This window comes from Chaetodon trifascialis, chromosome 23, assembly GCF_039877785.1.
Source record: "Chaetodon trifascialis isolate fChaTrf1 chromosome 23, fChaTrf1.hap1, whole genome shotgun sequence".
Classification (NCBI taxonomy): Eukaryota; Metazoa; Chordata; class Actinopteri; order Chaetodontiformes; family Chaetodontidae; genus Chaetodon; species Chaetodon trifascialis.
In genome coordinates this window covers 14,312,396-14,330,305 of record NC_092078.1, presented here as the reverse complement: position 1 = coordinate 14,330,305, position 17,910 = coordinate 14,312,396, and the positions used below count along the sequence as shown (strand labels likewise).

Here is a 17,910-nt window from a genome sequence, read left to right as displayed (position 1 = left end):
ATACTGTTCACTCACTCACTTTTTACTGCACTGCCACTTGCTACCTGTTGCACATGTCACTTGTTTACATACCCTGTTGTACATGTTTTATAGCTTCATAGAACTTACTTTCATAGAGCTAACTTGCACTTCCTGCACATACCTCATGCTGTTTATACCTCACGCCTGTTGCACTTCTTGTATGTATCTATAGTTTGGATAATATGACTATTTGCACTTCTGGTTAGATGCTAAACTGCATTTTGTTGGCTCTGTGCTGCACTCTGACAATGACAGTTGAATCTAATCTAATCTAATCTAATCTAATCTAATCTAATCTAATCTAATCTAATCTAATCTCTGTTTTATAGTGATGCCAAGTGGTTAATTCATTAAATATATTGCCGTTGAAACTGATCTTTCAGTCAGTGGGCTACCAGTTGCTATTTATTCAGGAAACAGTAGAAGCATAGTGAGAGAGCAAATATGGGTGGATGGGCATTATGCATGATGCACTATTCTCCCTCTATATGTAGGCTTACTCTACTTCATTTAACATTGGTCTTGGAATTATCTTTCTATGATAATCCATGATAATATCTAATTATTATTATTACACACACTACTACTACTACAAGTCCCACAATGCACTGCCAGTGCGTTGGCACGTCAATCAAAGGCCTGAGGGCACGAGTCCCTGCCCCACTCGTTCATCAGCAGCCTGATGGAGGTAGTTACCTAAGGTCAACTTTCAGCAATCCTCTCCCCGAAAAATAGCTAAATGGAAGGTAGACTTTGAAAACAGGAGTTTTCGAGGCAGGTGAGAGGCAGAGTATGTGTTCGTGGATATGAAGGACAGAGCTGTTTGTCTTCTATGCGAGACTGTGTGTGGCTGTAATGAAAGAATATAATGTAAAAAGACACTATGAAATGAAACACTGTGACAGGTAAATTACTCTGGAAAAGCTGCATGAAGAGCCAGAAGAAATGAATGCAACTGATTTTTCTTGTATTTAATGTTTAATGTTGTTGTTTATAGATAAAATCGGTCTTATAAGCTGTGTTATTTTCAGGTTGAAGTATCTGGTTTAGACTAGTGTGCATCAGAGAACAGCAAACTCAGGTTTAATATATATTTACATTTTGCACTCTGGGTATTTTTGGTTTTTGTTTGAAAGAAATTAATTTTTGAAACTGCAATGGAAAGCTGCAGGTAAAGCCTTAAGAAATGAATGCAACTGATTTTTCATTTATTTAATGATTAATGTTGTTTTATAGACAATAACTTATAGGCTCTGATAGTTCCAGGTTCGATATGGGCAATGAGGTCATTTCAATCAGTTTTCAATAAACACTGAACCAGTCAGGCCATCAACTTGGAACATTTTTTTAAATTTTGGCCCACTGTGTATCTGAATTTGACGCCCCTGATGCAAACTATTTCAAGATACAATCAAAACAGCAGGTACAATCAGTGGCAGTTACAAACAACCAATTATAAACTGAGGCAGCTCATAATGCACATATTGACAAAACTACAAAAATGCTTTACATTAAGCATTTTGTCTAAAACAATACATAATAAACATACTAATCCAAATTAGCTGTACTATGCACTAATCTTCCTTGTTTTCTCTGTTATAACTCCACAAGCATGCATGAGTAGTCTCAAGATAAAAATCCATCATGCGGCCAGTCATGACTGGCTCTCTTGAACTTTTGTCAACACTCCTGAATATGTGAATGTGAAGTGCAAAGAGACCACGGGTGCCAGAATCTTTGTCTCTCTGAATCTGTATCTTTGAAGGTTCACCAATTTTGGACTCAGCATTGGTGAAGATGGATCAAATATTGAAGGCAAACTCCTTTTTGGCAACAGGTACTCCTTCCCCAGGATCACGGGATCATCAAATCTCTGTTCTACTGCTTCACCCTGGAGTTCACGCATTCATTATCGGCATTATTCCTCTGTCTTCTTGATGTTTTGGGCAGGTTAACACTTAAGGCAGCATAATGGAGGTTGTCTGTGTCTCTGTAACCCTGTTAACAAAATATTTAAGAAGTGGATCATGGTATGATTCCTGATATAAGTTTAAAATCCACAAAACAATTAATTGCTGTGCAATGTCTGAAAGTTAATTCAACAGGTAATGTAAAAACGTTAACTTTACCTCTGCATTTGCAGTGGAGGGAGCTGAAAATCTTGCCTGAGACTCTGGTTGTGAAACAGAAAATGCTCTCTTAATCAAAAGACAAATTCAGTAAATACAAGCTGTCAGATATAAGCAGTGTCAAATGCCTGAGCAGCCTTTTCTCTAAGGTATCATGTTACAGGAGTACACAGTCAACTACAGAGAATAGCAGTTAAAATACCTGCACATTTGCAGTTGTTTCTCTTGTTGATCACATATATTAAGACAGCCAGTAAAATCAGCAGGATGATGGTGAATGTCAAAGCTGTGCTCAAGAAGTAAACCATGACAAGAGAGTCCACCTCATCTGTAGAGAGACAGACATCAGAAACAGAACCTTCAGCAAATGTGATGGAGTAAGAATGGCTTTCCATCAAAGGGACAAGCTTTGCTGGAAAGTTACTTACCTTCAAAGTCCAGCTTGGTCCTCTCCCCAAACACTATGTGTCCACATGAGGCAACAGCGCAGTAGTAGGTCCCGACATGAGCCAGATTCAGGCTCTTCATCGGCAAGTTGTAGACACAGGTGTGGGTTTGTGTGTTGGGTTTCTTCTCAGACTGATCATTCCTGCATCCATGAGTGTAAATGAGTCCTGGATGAGATTCTTCAGAGCTTTTGAACCAGTAAACACTGTGTTCTTCATCACAGGTCTCAGTGTGTACTGTACAGTTCAGAGTCACAGAGCGTCCTGGCTGGATGGTCTCAGGTGTTGACTGATGGACCAAAGCTGGGATGTTCACACCTGAAGCCTTTACACTGACAACAGTTCCTGCTGTAAATTCAACAGCTGATGGAAACCTTCTTGCGCAGTAGTAGGAAGCTGAGTCTGAAGTACGCATATCTGTTATCGTCAAGTGATTTTTACCAGTTTCAGCATGCAGTGTGAAGTGTGAGTTGTTCTGGAATTCATCATGAAAAGTGGCATATTTATTAAACACATATCGGGTAGAGATGAGCCTCAGCTTGTGTCCCAGATTTTGCTTGTACCAGTAAATCCTTGTTGAATCCTCATCATGTTCATAGAAACACTCCAGAGTCAAGTTTTCACCCACATTAGCTGACACAAAGCTACTCTCGTGATGAGATGAGGAGAATGTCTGATGAGTCGACTGAGCTGAGGTGAAATGAGAGACAAAGCAGAAGTACAATTAACTTTATGTGACAGAATTCATCACAATCTATACATTGAAAATATTTTGAAACTCTTGTACAATGGGTGACCATACTCCATACAAGTTGCAATTAAGGAAAGAGCATAACTCACCCATTTTCCCCAAGAACAGACACGCGAGACAGAAGGAAAAGACTGGAGATGTCATCGTGTTCGAACTGCCGGTTCAATGAAAAACTTCATGTTCTCTGCTCTCCTCACAGGCAGGACTGCGTTGAGAAGGCAACTCTGAACTGCCACTCTATGTCTCATATAGGAAATATGATCACATGCTCACTGTTCTAGACTGCACTTTGATCCTTGAACTGAGGTGAAAGGCGTATAGAGAAAATAAGGTTTTGGATCTCTAACACGGTGAATGATCTGTATGTATTGTATGAACACAGTGGTGCCCGTTTCTTCTGAGCACGATTGGATGAGATAATCAACCCTTTATTGCTAGAAAACAAAAGGTTGCTTCCTCTTATCACTTTTGTTCATCATACATCAGGAGTGCTGTGCCACAACAGATGGCAACTGACAAATGTAGCAACTGATTTAAGCCAATAATGTAAGATCAAAGAGCATCTCAGGTTATCTTGATGAAATATGTTGATGTCATGACTTACATCATAAAATCTTTAGCAGTTTCCACCTGCCAGGAAATGAATCGTTCATCTCTTCAGCGGGTGTGGGTGTGGTCGACTTTCACTTGAGTGCACTAAGTTAGCTACACAATCATTTGTTTATAAAAATCAGGGGTCACAGTCAGCAGGTATCTGGCTCACTATCTATGGTGGGATGTCAAGTCAGTTAAGGATCATTTTCAGGATGGAAAGAATGTTAGTGCGTGCTTTTTTACACTTAAATGTTACATCCTGTGTAAACTAAGTTTGATTTCCTAAAACTGACCTGTTAAGTGCTGGTTCCTCCATCTCCCCGAAGCTGCAGGTATATCCCATAAACAGCCTGCATCACTTGCGGTTGAGGACAACAGGTTCTAAATTAAACAGTTAGGTTGCTCGCATGTTTGTATCACCAGCATGTAATGAAAAGCACCATTCTTTGTGGTGCTGTCATGCATGTATCAATGTATTATAACCACACAAGTACAGGTGGCTAAATTTCTTGAGTGAATACTAGAATGTTTGAGCAAAAACACTGAAATAATAAGAACTGTGACAGTACTTCACTGTCCTTTATTGCAGTCATATATTGCAATGTAGTCTCTTTGTGTTCATAGAGTTGGTAGTATGATCAAGTCACAATATCAACGATTGATAAAGCTTTTTTTAGGGCTCTTCGTGTATTATCTTCAGTGCAATCTGTCTCAGCACCAGCTGCCTGTGCCAATGGCTCAGGTTGGTGACCTGAAATATCTTAGGGAAACAATGCCCTACTTGTAATGAATAGGCTTTAGCCAGCAATGGCTAGTGGTCAGCAGAAGGGCTGACCAATAAAATAACTTGTTATACAAATCAATGTCCCCTACAATTCATATTCTCCAGATGAAAAGAAACATGGTTGCTTTATACAAACCCCAGCATCATAATTTTTTTTTTTTTTTTTTTTTTTTTTTTTTTTTTTTAAAGCTTGATCAGGCATGGCTACAGGACAGGATTAAAACGATGCCAAACTGCAGAAAACAATGCATTCTCTTAACTTGGAATGCTGTGATTGCAGTGGTACTGGGATACGAGCAGAAGGTGTAAACAGATGATGGGTTCATTAAGACCAAATCTGTGTCTGGGTAACATGGGTCATGATAGACTGCAAGTGAGTGTGGGTGACATAGTGTCATGACAGATCCTGGGTGATACCTGGTTCACACCATGACCATGGCAGCAATGGCATGCAACAGTTAGCAGAATGTAAAGACGATTTTGCAGTTAGCAGATGCAATTAGGATGAGCAATTAGCAAAATACAATGATGGTGTAGCCAATATTATAATCTACTACAACCACAGGACAAAAGAACACAAATGTGATACAACCATAGTAGGATTGGACCTCTAGTTGCAGGTAGCCTACTGGTAATAGCTTTTTATTCAGGCCTCTGATTGGGCAAGATGGCTTTGGGGTTTGGATTATGTCACCGTCTGTCGGTTTGGCATGCATTGGCATGAATTTTTCAAAACAGTGCCTGTGTGGGTTTTAATAAATATCCTTTGTACGTGTGGACTAGGCATAAGCGTTATAGCAATATAGCATGCATCCCTAAGTGTGAGCTAACGCTACAGTGAATTGGTCTGGTTTTATGGCCACAGATACATTTGACTTCAAGTTCAATATCAGCCTAGATTCAAGTATGTGATGTTTCCCTGAGGGTAGACATGTTTCATAGTGGAGCCTCAGATTTTTGGTCAATAAATGAACCTCCCAGTGCTATTTTACTTTGGCATCAGAACAATTCAGTTTCACCACTCACTCACTCACTCACTCACTCACTTTGGGCTGGTTGAGGTCACTGTGAGAAATGTGGTATTTGTGTGGAAAAGTCTGAGTCACTTCTGGATTGAATACGCACGCACACATAGTTTTTTAAATGCAAAGTCTTCAAAATTTTGATAATGTTTATTTAATCATGAATGACATAAAATTCACACATAAGAAGACTTTCTTTCAAAAAACAAACACAAAAAATATGAAACAATCTTCATCCTAAAAGCACAAGTGGGTTCCACTGCAACAATGAATATAAGCTTCAAAATATACTGTTTGCAAAAATAACAAGTACTAGAAATAACCTTGTAATTTAAGACACATGGTTTAGTAGAGCTATTTAATTAGGGCCGCATGCCAAAAAGAGTCTAAATCGATACTGCACCTCAAAATGCAGTAGAAAAGTACAAATGTAATAAGTCCAGTTTTACTGCTTTATGCTGTAGTACACACACTCACTCCATGTTCGATCCCTCTGGCTTCTTGATCTCTTGTGTAGGTTGACACTTAAAGCAGCGTAATAGAGGATGTCAGCATTTTGGCAACAATGGGAGCAAAATATATATTTTGTAATTATTTTGTTCCTCACAGAAATTAAAACAATATCCAGGAAACAATGTGTTGTTCAGTTTGGATGGTAATCAAGCAGTTAATTTATAGTCACCTCTGCATTTGCTGTGGAGGGAGCTGAACATCCTGCTTGAGACTCTGGTTGTGAAACAGAAAAAGTTATATATCAAAAGTCATGTTCAGTGAGTAAAACCTGTCAGACACAAACCGTACCAGTTACCTGAGGATTGGCAGCCATCTCTCTTATTCATCATGCCCACTGAGAAAGCCAATAAAACAACTAGGACGGTGGTGAATGCCAAAGCTCCTTTCCAGAAATGTGCCCAGTCACCCTCATCTGCAGAGAGACAAACATCAGAAACAGCTTGTTCAGGAACTACCAAGTGCTACGAACTACGTGTGTTTATCAGATCCACCAACCTCTGCCAGAAAAGTTCCTTACCTTCAAAGTCCAGCTTGGTCCCGTTTCCAAACAGTATGTGTCCACATGAGGCAACAGCGCAGTAGTAGGTCCCAGCATGAGACAGATTCAGGCTCTTCATTGGCAAGTTGTAGACACAGGTGTGTGTTTGTGTGTTGGTTTTCCTCTCACATTGATCATTCTGTCCTCCATGAGTGTAAATGAGTCCTGGATGAGATTCTTCAGACTTCTTGAACCAGTAAACACTGTGTTCTTCATCACAGGTCCCAGTGTGTACTGTACAGTTCAGAGTCACAGAGCGTCCTGGCTGGATGGTCTCAGATGCTGACTGATGGACCAAAGCTGGGACGTTCACACCTGAACCCTTTACACTGACAAAAATGCTGTCTGAAATTTGCAACTTGTACAAATACCAATTTATGCAATGATAAGTAGCTGAGTCTGAAATGTGCACATTTGTGATTATCAAGTGATTTTTACTATTGTCAGTCTGCAGTGTGAAGCGTGGATTGTTCTTGAATTTACCATAAAACGTAACATTTTTATCATATATATAGAAGGTAGAGATGAGCTTTGGTTTTTGTCCCAGAGTTTGTTTATACCAGTAATACCTTGCAGCAATATTGCTGTTATAGAAACATCGCAAAGTCAAGTTGTCCCCAGTTTTAACTGATACAAAACCTTGCTGATGAACAGATGAGGAGAATTTCAGTTCATTCATGTGAGCTGAAGTGAAATAAGAGACAAAGCATATGTAGGTTTAAGTGTGACAGAATTTACTGTAATCGGTACATTAGAAATTCCAGAAACAAATCTATTAGAAGATATTATACACTAAAACATACAAGTTTGAGAAAATCACAACTCACCCATGCTCCCCAAGAACAGATATGTGAGATAGAAGACAAACACTGGAGATGCCATCGTGTTCACGCTGCTGTGTGACCATCGACCGTTTTGCCTCTCCTTAGAGACAAGACTGTGTTTGAAGTGACGCTGTGTCCTACTTAGGTGTCATCACATGTTTACTGCCGCATGTAATGTCAGATTTCTTGGAAATGGTTCACATTGGTGAGAGCTATACTGAATGAAGTACGTAACAGCCTATCTTGGCATTAGATTTAAAATCAGGAAAGTTAAATTGTTTGTTTGATGCTTTGAGTGTCGTAATCAGTCATTCAGTTCCATTTACCTCCATTGTACTGGACGGCAGCAGAAGTTAACAAAAACAAAAAAAAAAAAATGTAACTACATGAATAACTATTAGACATAAACTTGCAATAAGGTCATCTATATCATCTTAGAGTTGATATAATTAAATACATGCTGTTTTTAACTGTTTACATGGTCTTCGGCTTAAGAGATATGCTTGTGGGGAAGTATTCTTGCATCATGCAGAAAACCACAAATGCCACTGCCAAGAAATAGAGGACAATGAAAAAGTATGAGTGTTAAGGTTAACAAGTCTGAGAGGACTGAATGCTTCATTTCTTCATTTCTGCCTGTGTTCATTGTAAAAAGAGCAACAAAACATTTTGGCATGCATAACTTCTGGATCTCAGAACACCTTTGCTCCTGTTACACCAAATGCATAGAGCCTGAAATTGTGTGCACATGCAGGAGCCTTCTGACCATCCTCACAGTTTACTATAAATGGCTTCAAACACACCTCCAATTGCCTGGTTTGCATTTAAAGGGCCACATTTTAACTTGAAAGAATGATTGATCAAATTGACACAAGAAAACGTGTAGTATTTGTAAGCCTAAGTTCTGGCTTTTGGTGTTGGTTTCTTTGTAGATAAAAGAGCTTGGTCTGTACCAGCTCTATATGGAAAGTGTCCTGAGACAACTTCTGTTGTGATTTGGCGCTATACAAATAAAATTGAATTGAAAAAAAATTGAATTGGCACTGAAAACAAAACAAAACAGGTTGAATGGCAGGAAGTAGCATTGTGTTGAAGTGTTGAACGTCACCAGATTTGAGTCAAGAAGCGCATTACTGCACACAGCAATAGTGTGTGAACTGCTGGAGGAAGAGGGAGGACCCCAGCACTCTCTCTGCTCATTGCGTGCATTGGTTTCTCTTCTGGGCCAGACTGCCATTAGTATGAATTAGAAGACACAGATGATCCTGTCCAGACAGAACTTGGTAGCCCAATTTGAATCTTTTTGGAGGAATCATTGAGTGCAACCCTCATTTACAATGATGCGGAGAAAATACAAATGCACAAAATCATAAACAAAATCATTTAAAACAGTTCTAGTTGCAAAGATCCAAGCGCCTCCAGTGAACAGGTTGATCTTTGGGGGAGAGAAGCTGGTGTAATTGTGCCATAACCACGGCCACAGTCTTCCCTGACACATGCATGTGTCCTCACTGATTGTGTCCTACAGTCACAATTTTTTTTTTTTTAAATCTAGCGATAACCTTGCTATGGAACTGAAGGAATAGCAAGTGACACCCAGGGAATCATAAAGTGAAAAAAGCTGTAGGCTACACTAAAAGAACTATATCCATCAAATACTTAATGAAACACCCAAAATGAGTTGCTGCATCACATTAAGATGCATTAGATTGCTACTGCAGCTGGACCTTACCTAAATTTGTCACAGTATATTGAATCTCTTACCTGCTACCATTTTCCTTCATCTCAGGCTACGTTTGCACTTAGGGAAAACACATATGTTTTCATGCGGTTTGCCCTCGCAAAGTCTTTTTTCGCAGAAAAAACTCTGGCCAAAGTGGAGATTTCTGAAAATGCCGGTTATTTGTTGGCGTGTAAAAAGGGTTAAACGGCGTTTTAACATCATGTGAGCGACCTATGTTTACACTTGCGCACATAGGTTTGGCATAGTTATGATGCAGGTTCATGTAAACGTCATTTTTGAAAACTCTGTTGTGTGCACAATGTTATTTCTGAAAAGGGAGGGGCCAAAAAATCCGTTTTCCAAAATACCCTGCTACGTGTGAACATAGGCTCAGTCAGTACTTTTCCACTCTCACTCCCCTGCAAGCCACGCCCACCTGCCCACTCACCTGATCACACACCTGAGATTCATTCCTAATCAGTCTAGTATTTAAGCTGCTCTCCCACACTCACTCACACTGTTCTCTGCTCTCATGCAAGACTCTCCAACATTCACCTTTTAACTAATCCGTGTTGCTGAACCAGCCGGTTTTGGACTTCATCTCTTCTCCTATTCTCTGTTAACTACCATAGTCTTCTGCTTCTGACCACGAGTCTTGCCCTTCATTCCTTGGATCTTTGTTTGCCTGTGATTGTTTGGTGTGCGCTTCATCAAACACTGAAAGAGACTCAGAAATGCGATGTTTGCACTTCCTGGATCTTTGCCTGCCTGTGATTCTTTAGTGTTTGGTTCACCAAACATTTCAAGAAACATTGACCTTGTTGCTGCTTATCTGTTTCTGCCAAGTCTAAGAATAAAGTGGTACAAGCTATATTCGTGTTCTGGTGGTACTGCATTTGGGTCTTAAACCCCCCTCTTAAAAAGTTCAGCATTAGAAATATCTTCCAGCAACACCAAAGTCATTGTACATATGGTGACAGCCTTTATATGGTGGTGTTTAATAAGGTGTGGGTTACTCTTCCAATGGGTTGATAGTCTTAGCATATTTATAGAAAGATTATGTATTTATTTGTTCATCTTTTATGCAATGATCACGATCATTCTAATTATTATAGGCCAATGCAAAGTGACATTAACATGTTTACTCGAGAAAGGTTTGCAGAAAACATTGTGTTTTACCATGTAATCATAGTGAAGTTTTTTTTTTTTTTATCTATAGATTACATCCTTATTGCAACGTAGTGCAAAAAAGCTCTTAATAAAATGTCAGTTATACTGTCTTTGCCTGTGGTCTACATCAGCTGCGTATAGGGAGAGAAGCGCACCACAGCAGCTACAGTCAGTATCAGCCTCAGTATTGCTGAAGCAAGTGTAGCTGCGCAGAAACTACCAAACTGCACTGTGTACGCTTGTGGTTTAACAGAAACGTGCATTTTTTTCCCTAAAAAAACAATTTCAAAGCTGGTTGCTAGTGTGGTAGAAATCTGAAATCATTGAAGATCATTGAAGCAAGATTGGTCATGAGAGTTTTATTATGGCTTATTATGGGTTCAGGCACACAGATAAGAATCTGTTGGTGAAGGAACAAGAACACAATAGGTGTCTGTAATCAGTTTGACGGTCATGAAACCATCTGAGGTGGATAAGGTGAGAAACAGTGGTCAACAAGACTATACAAGGAGGAAACAGAAGTCGAGTGGTTTTCCATTGTGTTACATACAGTACATCATGGGTTATGTGAGGGTCATACAAGAACATCATATGAAGAGTCTTCTGTTAAACTAGCTTGCAGTCTTCTTCTTTCTTGCCTGTGCTGGCACATGACAATGTTTCTTTGAGCTTCATCATTGCCAGCTCTGTCAGGAGAGTAGCGTAAAAGCAGCATCTTGAATGTGTATGGTGACACTCATGCTCATGTGTACAGTACATGTGCATTATTTCTTTATTCATCATTCCACCAACATACCCCGCTAAGAATTGATTAATTTTGACTGTGAGCACAGGAAGCCGACACCATTTTCTGCCATCATCATCTAAAGAAGATGAGGCAGTGGGCAGAACTGATTATTTAATGGCTTTCTTAATGATTTGGTCAAAGTTGTTTGTGGATATAAAATGTCACAGGGATTTTTGATTATCTGTTTCACTTACAAATGCATCGATGCAGACCCAAACAATAACTGCTATTCACATTGACCTATAATGACAAAAAAAGCACTCATGTATAGCATCAGTGAACCTTCTGAATGCACTCATTTGATCACAATGAGAATTTATTCAAAAGTCACCAAATTAACCAAAAGATTTCCAATAACTAATTTGTAAAACAACAAAGTAACAATAAGGGGGCATCATGCTTGAAAGCACAAAGGCAACCGCAACAGAGCAGAGGGCCCTAAATGTGAACCTTAAACATCAGCTTAGAAATATTGTTTCTTTTGACTGATGTCCAAAAAGAAGATAGAAAGTGATATTTATCTCAACATCTGCATTTAAATCTACATTTGAGTTCAACAGAATAGTAAAAAATGCAGCCTTACTTTAAAAGTCCAGTTCTAGTTCTTTACACTGGCATACACACATTCACTGTTGGTGCTATTCCGCTGTCTTCTCGATCCTTTGGGCGGTTTAACATTTAAAGCAGCGTAATGGAGGTTGGCTGTATCTCTGTGTTCCTGTCCACAAAAAATGTCAATAATGACAACAATTAAGACAATGTCCAAAAAGCAATTCAGTGTTGTGCAATAAAAAATGTGCTTGAATGGAGGTTTGCCAGATAAATAAAAGAGAAAATTCCTACCTCAACATTTGCTGTGGAGGGAGCTGAAAATCTTGCTTGGCACTCTGGTTGTGAAACACAAAAGGAGCTCTTTTATTCAAAGCCATTTTCAGTGAACACGAGCAGATGCACTGTTAGTTACTATACCTGGGGACTGGAAATGGTTTCTTTTGTTCTTGTACACTGAGAGAGTCACTAAAACCAACAGGATGGTGCTAAAGGTCAAAGCTGAGATCAAGAAAAACACCAAGACAAGAACATCCACCTTATCTATAGAGAGACACACATCAGAACAGAACTCTTAGCTTTTATCTCTGTGCTTGTGCTCATTTTGATTAGGGACTAATAATTAATTAATTAGATGACACAATCTCTGCCAGAAAAGTTGCTTACCTTCAAGGTCCAGCTCGGTCCCATTTCCAAACAGTATATGTCCACATGAGGCAACAGCACAGTAGTAGGTCCCAGCATGAGACAGATTCAGGCTCATCATTGTCAAGTTGTAGACACAGGTGTGTGTTTGTGTGTTGGGTTTCCTCTCGCACTGATCACTCCTGCCTCCATGAGTGTAAATGAGTCCTGGATGAGATTCTTCAGACCTTTTGAACCAGTAAACACTGTGTTCTCCATCACAGGTCCCAGTGTCTACTGTACAGTTCAGAGTCATGGAGCCTCCTGGCTGGATGGTCTCAGATGCTGACTGATGGACCAATGTTGGAATAGTCACATCTGAAGCCTTTACACTGACAGTAGCGCTCTCCGAAATGTTTAACGTGTATAGAAAGCAGCTTATGCAGTTGTAAGTGGCTGAGTCTGAAATGCGCAGATCTGTGATTGTCAAGTGATTGTTGCCATTTTCAGAAACTAATGTGAAGCGTGGATTGTTCTTGAATTCACCATGAAAAGTGCCATTTTTATCTAACATGTGGAAGGTAGAGATTAGCCTTGGCTTCTGTCCCAGAGATTTTTTATACCAGTACAGCCTTACTGGAATATGCCTTTCATAGAAACATCGCAAAGTCAAGTTGTCCCCAGTTTTAGCTGATACAAAATCGCTCTCTCGATGAAGCGACGAGGGCAAAGTTGTCTGAGCTGATGTGAAATCAGAGACAAATGAAATGCACAGTTACTCTTCAGTGACAGAATTCAGCATAATCCTCACATTAGAAATACTAGTATGAGGAGTTATCATACATTAAAAGATCAACACTGGAGCCACAGAAACAACAACTCACCCGTTTTCCCCAAGAAAAAACATGTCAGATATAAGACAAACTTTGGAGAAGTCATCATGTTCAGTTTCTTGTGCTGAATGAAAACAATCTTCATACTTTCTCCACTCTTCAGAGACAAGACAGTGTTTGATTGGCCAGCCTGACGTGACACTGCATTTCCTACTGAGGAAACAAGATCACATGTTCGTTGCTACCTATCGTGTTAAGTTTGGGTCTTGACATGATTCACTAGGTGAAAGATAGCCTATATGAAGAAAACAATGCTCTTCCTCTCAGTATCTTCATCTCAGACTGACCATCATTATGTATGGCTGATGGCAGTAATATGCAGGTATAATTATTTAACAACCAGTCAAAACAAAGCATCGTAATGATGATATATTTTAAAACAGTGAAAAATTTTACAGCAATAGACTGAACGGATGCATCTGCCTGAAGTGCTGACTCAGAGTCGAGTGAACATCTTGATTTGGATACAGCCCCAATAATGGCATATTATTATTATTATTATCATCATTATTATTAATATTGGTCACTGCTTGCTAGCCTTCATGTGCCAGATCATGATTGGTCAAGTGAGGTGTCATTTGAGACCTGAGGCTCTACAGAGTAACTGGAGACCAGATGGTACCTACTTAGGTTGTCTTGCCAAGCTGATTTCAGGTTGTGGTGGTTTGGAAAAGTAGTGTGTTCTTGTGTCTGGTGTTTTTTTTTTGGCAGAGGCTGGGTGTGGTTCTCCAGGTGGCTTGGGAGCTGGCTCCAACACTGCTGGGAGTCATCACTTTCAAGCACAGCAAAAAGACTGTGGACTGCACAGGACTCGTTGCCAGATTGTTTCCACTGCTTAGTGGTATAGTTGGCTGTTTACTAGTGCTACCTGCAAGTATAAGTGTATATTTAGTTTTGTTTCTCTCTTGTCAATTACCAGTGCCTGATTTCCTGTGTCTTTTCCTTTTTGCTCGGTGAGTTCTTTTGCGCCAATGCTGCTCCAGTCTACAACCGTCACAACCTAGTTTCACCTGTGCCTCCATCACCCCATGCCCTCAACGTAAGTCCTCTCACCACCTGCGTTCTGTGTGCTCCAGCATATCTCTGGACTGTTCTCCACCTCAGTACTTTGTGCCTCACCAGCTATTCCCAGGATTCCCCAGCTACTAGTTACCTGCATACTGGGAATCTTCTGTCCAATCAACAAATTCGTATTTTACCCTTGCTCCCTGTCTGCTTGTCTTCCATTGAGTCCAAATCCTGCTGCAATGTAACACAGGCGTTCCATAGTTGCTGTATATGGAAAATGAGACAGTTTCTCATATGTATTTGATATACATCTTTTATTGTTAGGATATCGTAAAAGTAACAATTCTATAGAAGACTGGTTTGGGGAATTAATATATGGTTGGTTATTTTGCTGAACAAAGTTTAGCACCTGTAGATATTTAAAAGACATGATCGAGGTATGTTGTATTTTCTTTGTACCTGCTGACATGATGGAAATACCAAATAAATAATATATACCTTAAATCTATGCATTCCGTTTCCAAACCAATCATCAACCTTAACGGTTTCTTGTGAAATGTTTTGTGATGCAGATTCTGCATCTGGTTGAAAACAATGGATTTTAAAACAATGATTTAAAAAAGAGTTCAAAATGTCTTTGCATTATGTTCCGTCAAACATCATTTAATCTGGTCTTTTAAATAATAATAATGACAATAATTTGGTAATTATTATTAGGTAATTATTTGGCAGGCAGCTGACGGGTACCGGAAGGCCAAGCGCACGGCAGCTCGGGCGGTTGTAGAAGCAAAATCTCGGGTCTGGGAGGAGTTCGGGGAGGCCATAAAGGAGGACTACCGGTCGGCCTACCGACCTACTTAAAGAATTAAACTGATAGTAGTTTCTTCGGTAGAAAACCAAGTAAAAATGTGAAGGCATTCTAATTGAAATGACACAGACTAGGGGCTCGTAAATATGAATTTATCTTCATATATACTCAGCAAAGCAAAGTTTCATTGCAAACCACAAGGCAAGTTTATGATTCTTACATCAGTGGGTTTGTAGCAATATAAGCACATAAAAAACACACCATACAGCTGTACTGTCACTGCAAAACCTTGTTCAAGTAGTTAACTGCTTGAAGAGGCTCTACATTCATTATACAGTATGCGTATGGATCATGCTGATGAAATTGTTTCTATTTTACAATTGACATCACTTCACTTTCACAGGTGTGAATGAAATTCGACATTAAACACAACCAATGGACAGATGAAATATATGCAGCTCTACTGCCTAACAGTGGAATACACACATTCATTCTTGCTGTTGTCTCTCTGTCTTTTTGATCTGTTGGTTCTCAAATCCCTCAAAGCAGCGTAATGGAGGTTGTCTGCATCTTGGTTACCCTAGTAACAAAAAAATATACGAATGAATCACAACACAGTATGTATATAACGAAACCCACAAAGTAACTGATTTATTTTGTATTAAATATGTCAGAATCAAAGTTTCACAGTGTTTTTAAACAGTAAATAGATAAAATTCACCTCAATATTTGTTATGGCAGAAGCTGAAACTCTTTGAGAGTCTGTTGGGAAACATAGAAAAAGCTCTTTATTTAAAAGCCATGTTCAGTGAAACAGTGGTCAGATAAAAGCAGTACCAGTTACCTGCACATTGGCAGCTGTTTCTTCTTTTCATCCTGCACACTGATGAAGCCAGTAAAACAACCACAACAGTGGTGAGTGCCAACGCTCCACTCAAGATGAACACGAGGGAGCGGGGAAAGTTCACCTCATCTGCTTATAGCCAAACATCAGACATTACAAAGCATTTAGGAGAGTTATGCAGATAAATCACCCATTATCTTAGAGCTTGTCCACCTGAGAGTACAGACAAGATGATTTTGTAAAATGTCCTGCTCAGTATGTATCTTGGTAAAATAAATAAGTATCATATGTATCAAGATTGTTTATGATTTAAAGAATTACCATAGATCACTATATTGGATTTTAACCTACCAAATATCAATATCGTTATCATCCTGACAAGCCCAACGCTGGCCAGGCTACGCCTGTTTAAAAACTAATGAGAGAGGAGTCAGAATCACTTTTTGGAGAACTTACCCTTAGCGTCTAACATGGTCCCGTTTCCAAACACTATGTGTCCACATGAGACAACAGCGCAGTAGTAGGTCCCAGCATGAGCCAGATTCAGGCTCTTCACTGGCAAGTTGTAGACACAGGTGTGTGTTTGTGTGTTGGGTTTCCTCTCACACTGATCACTCCTGCCTCCATGGGTGTAAATGAGTCCTGGATGAGATTCTTCAGACTTTTTGAACCAGTAAACACTGTGTTCTTCATCACAGGTCCCAGTGTCTACTGTACAGTTCAGAGTCACAGAGTCTCCTGGCTGGATGGTCTCAGATGCTGACTGATGGACCAAAGCTGGGATGTTCACACCTGAACCCTTTACACTGACAGTTGTGCGCCCCGCAAATTCAAACTTGTATGCATTGCAACTAATGCAGTAATACATAGCTGAGTCTGAAATTTGCAAATTTGAGATTGTCAAGTGATTTTTACCATGCGTAGTTTCCAGTGTGAAGCGTGGATTCATGAATTCATTAGTCAAAGTGCCATTTTTTTCATGTCTATAGAAGGTAGAGATGAGTCGTGGTTTCTGTCCCAGAGTTTGCTTATACCAGAAAAACATTGTTGTGATGTCGCCTTCAAAGAAACACCGTAATGTCACACTGTCCCCAACATTAGCTGATTTAAAACCACTTTCCTGATGCACAAATGACAGTTTGTGATTAGTTGTCAGAGCTGATTAGAAAGGAGACAAATAAAGAGCAAAATTAATGCAACGATAGAAATTCATCAGTGAGCACAAATTATGTTAACGATGACAGCACATATGTAAGGATACAAATACATTCACAAATGACCAAACTTACCTTTTCTCCACAAGCAAAGACAGGACAGATATAAAGCAAATTTCAGAGATGTCATCGTGATCAAGATATCTCGCAGAATGTGGAGGAAATCCATGCATTCTCTACTCTTAGAGAGAGGAATGTGTTTGATTGGCTAACACGAAGTGACACAGATGTCCTGTTTTGGAAAGTGTTGTTCAGTGCACCCCTCCATTGTCTATTTTTGCTCTCGAGTCAACATGCTTGGAGAGAGAGAGTTGCTAGAACCACAAAATTACTCGTAGTCCTGGTTAAAATTAGCAAAACAATTTGGTGAAGTCTAATAATGCTCAACCAGAGTCACTCACTTTTATTAGCCAACATCAGCAGCAGAAAAGGCACTAACCAGTTCCAAAAGGTATTTTGAGAACCAGGCGCAATTACACACAGAAAGACACCAGATATATTTGACATTTAATCTCAGATGAGTTCATCTCAAAGACTGAAAAGTAATGACTTAAAAGACTGTTAAGTTAAATATGTGGAGAGATACTGAATCTTACTTATGATGCTGTATACATGTATTTTTGTCTACCACACCAGCCCAGATAAACATGTTTGGACACTGTTAAGTT

General features: G+C 39.5%; 4 protein-coding genes across 4 annotated transcripts; all 4 read right to left on the bottom strand.

Moving 5' to 3' along the window:
• Positions 1-1,899: 1,899 nt before the first annotated feature.
• Positions 1,900-3,491, bottom strand: LOC139351314 (uncharacterized). Its single transcript, XM_070993152.1, has 5 exons — positions 3,437-3,491; positions 2,579-3,286; positions 2,353-2,478; positions 2,151-2,194; positions 1,900-2,019 (listed from the first exon to the last, which is right to left on the bottom strand). Exons 1-5 carry the CDS (start codon positions 3,489-3,491, stop codon positions 1,900-1,902), a joined length of 1,053 nt encoding a protein of 350 aa, XP_070849253.1.
• A 2,701-nt stretch (positions 3,492-6,192) lies between these two features.
• Positions 6,193-7,697, bottom strand: LOC139351404 (uncharacterized). Its single transcript, XM_070993279.1, has 5 exons — positions 7,626-7,697; positions 6,778-7,482; positions 6,556-6,672; positions 6,430-6,473; positions 6,193-6,318 (listed from the first exon to the last, which is right to left on the bottom strand). The coding sequence occupies exons 1-5, from the start codon at positions 7,678-7,680 to the stop codon at positions 6,193-6,195; spliced, it is 1,047 nt and encodes a 348-aa protein (XP_070849380.1). The 5' UTR covers positions 7,681-7,697.
• Positions 7,698-11,900: 4,203 nt separating this feature from the next.
• LOC139351817 (V-set and immunoglobulin domain-containing protein 1-like) lies at positions 11,901-13,417 on the bottom strand. The gene is made up of 5 exons (XM_070993820.1): positions 13,360-13,417; positions 12,518-13,216; positions 12,272-12,394; positions 12,146-12,189; positions 11,901-12,020 (listed from the first exon to the last, which is right to left on the bottom strand). The coding sequence occupies exons 1-5, from the start codon at positions 13,415-13,417 to the stop codon at positions 11,901-11,903; spliced, it is 1,044 nt and encodes a 347-aa protein (XP_070849921.1).
• A 2,227-nt stretch (positions 13,418-15,644) lies between these two features.
• On the bottom strand, positions 15,645-17,372 carry LOC139351421 (uncharacterized). Its single transcript, XM_070993298.1, has 5 exons — positions 17,318-17,372; positions 16,485-17,186; positions 16,029-16,157; positions 15,906-15,946; positions 15,645-15,764 (listed from the first exon to the last, which is right to left on the bottom strand). Exons 1-5 carry the CDS (start codon positions 17,370-17,372, stop codon positions 15,645-15,647), a joined length of 1,047 nt encoding a protein of 348 aa, XP_070849399.1.
• Between the last annotated feature and the right edge of the window lie 538 nt (positions 17,373-17,910).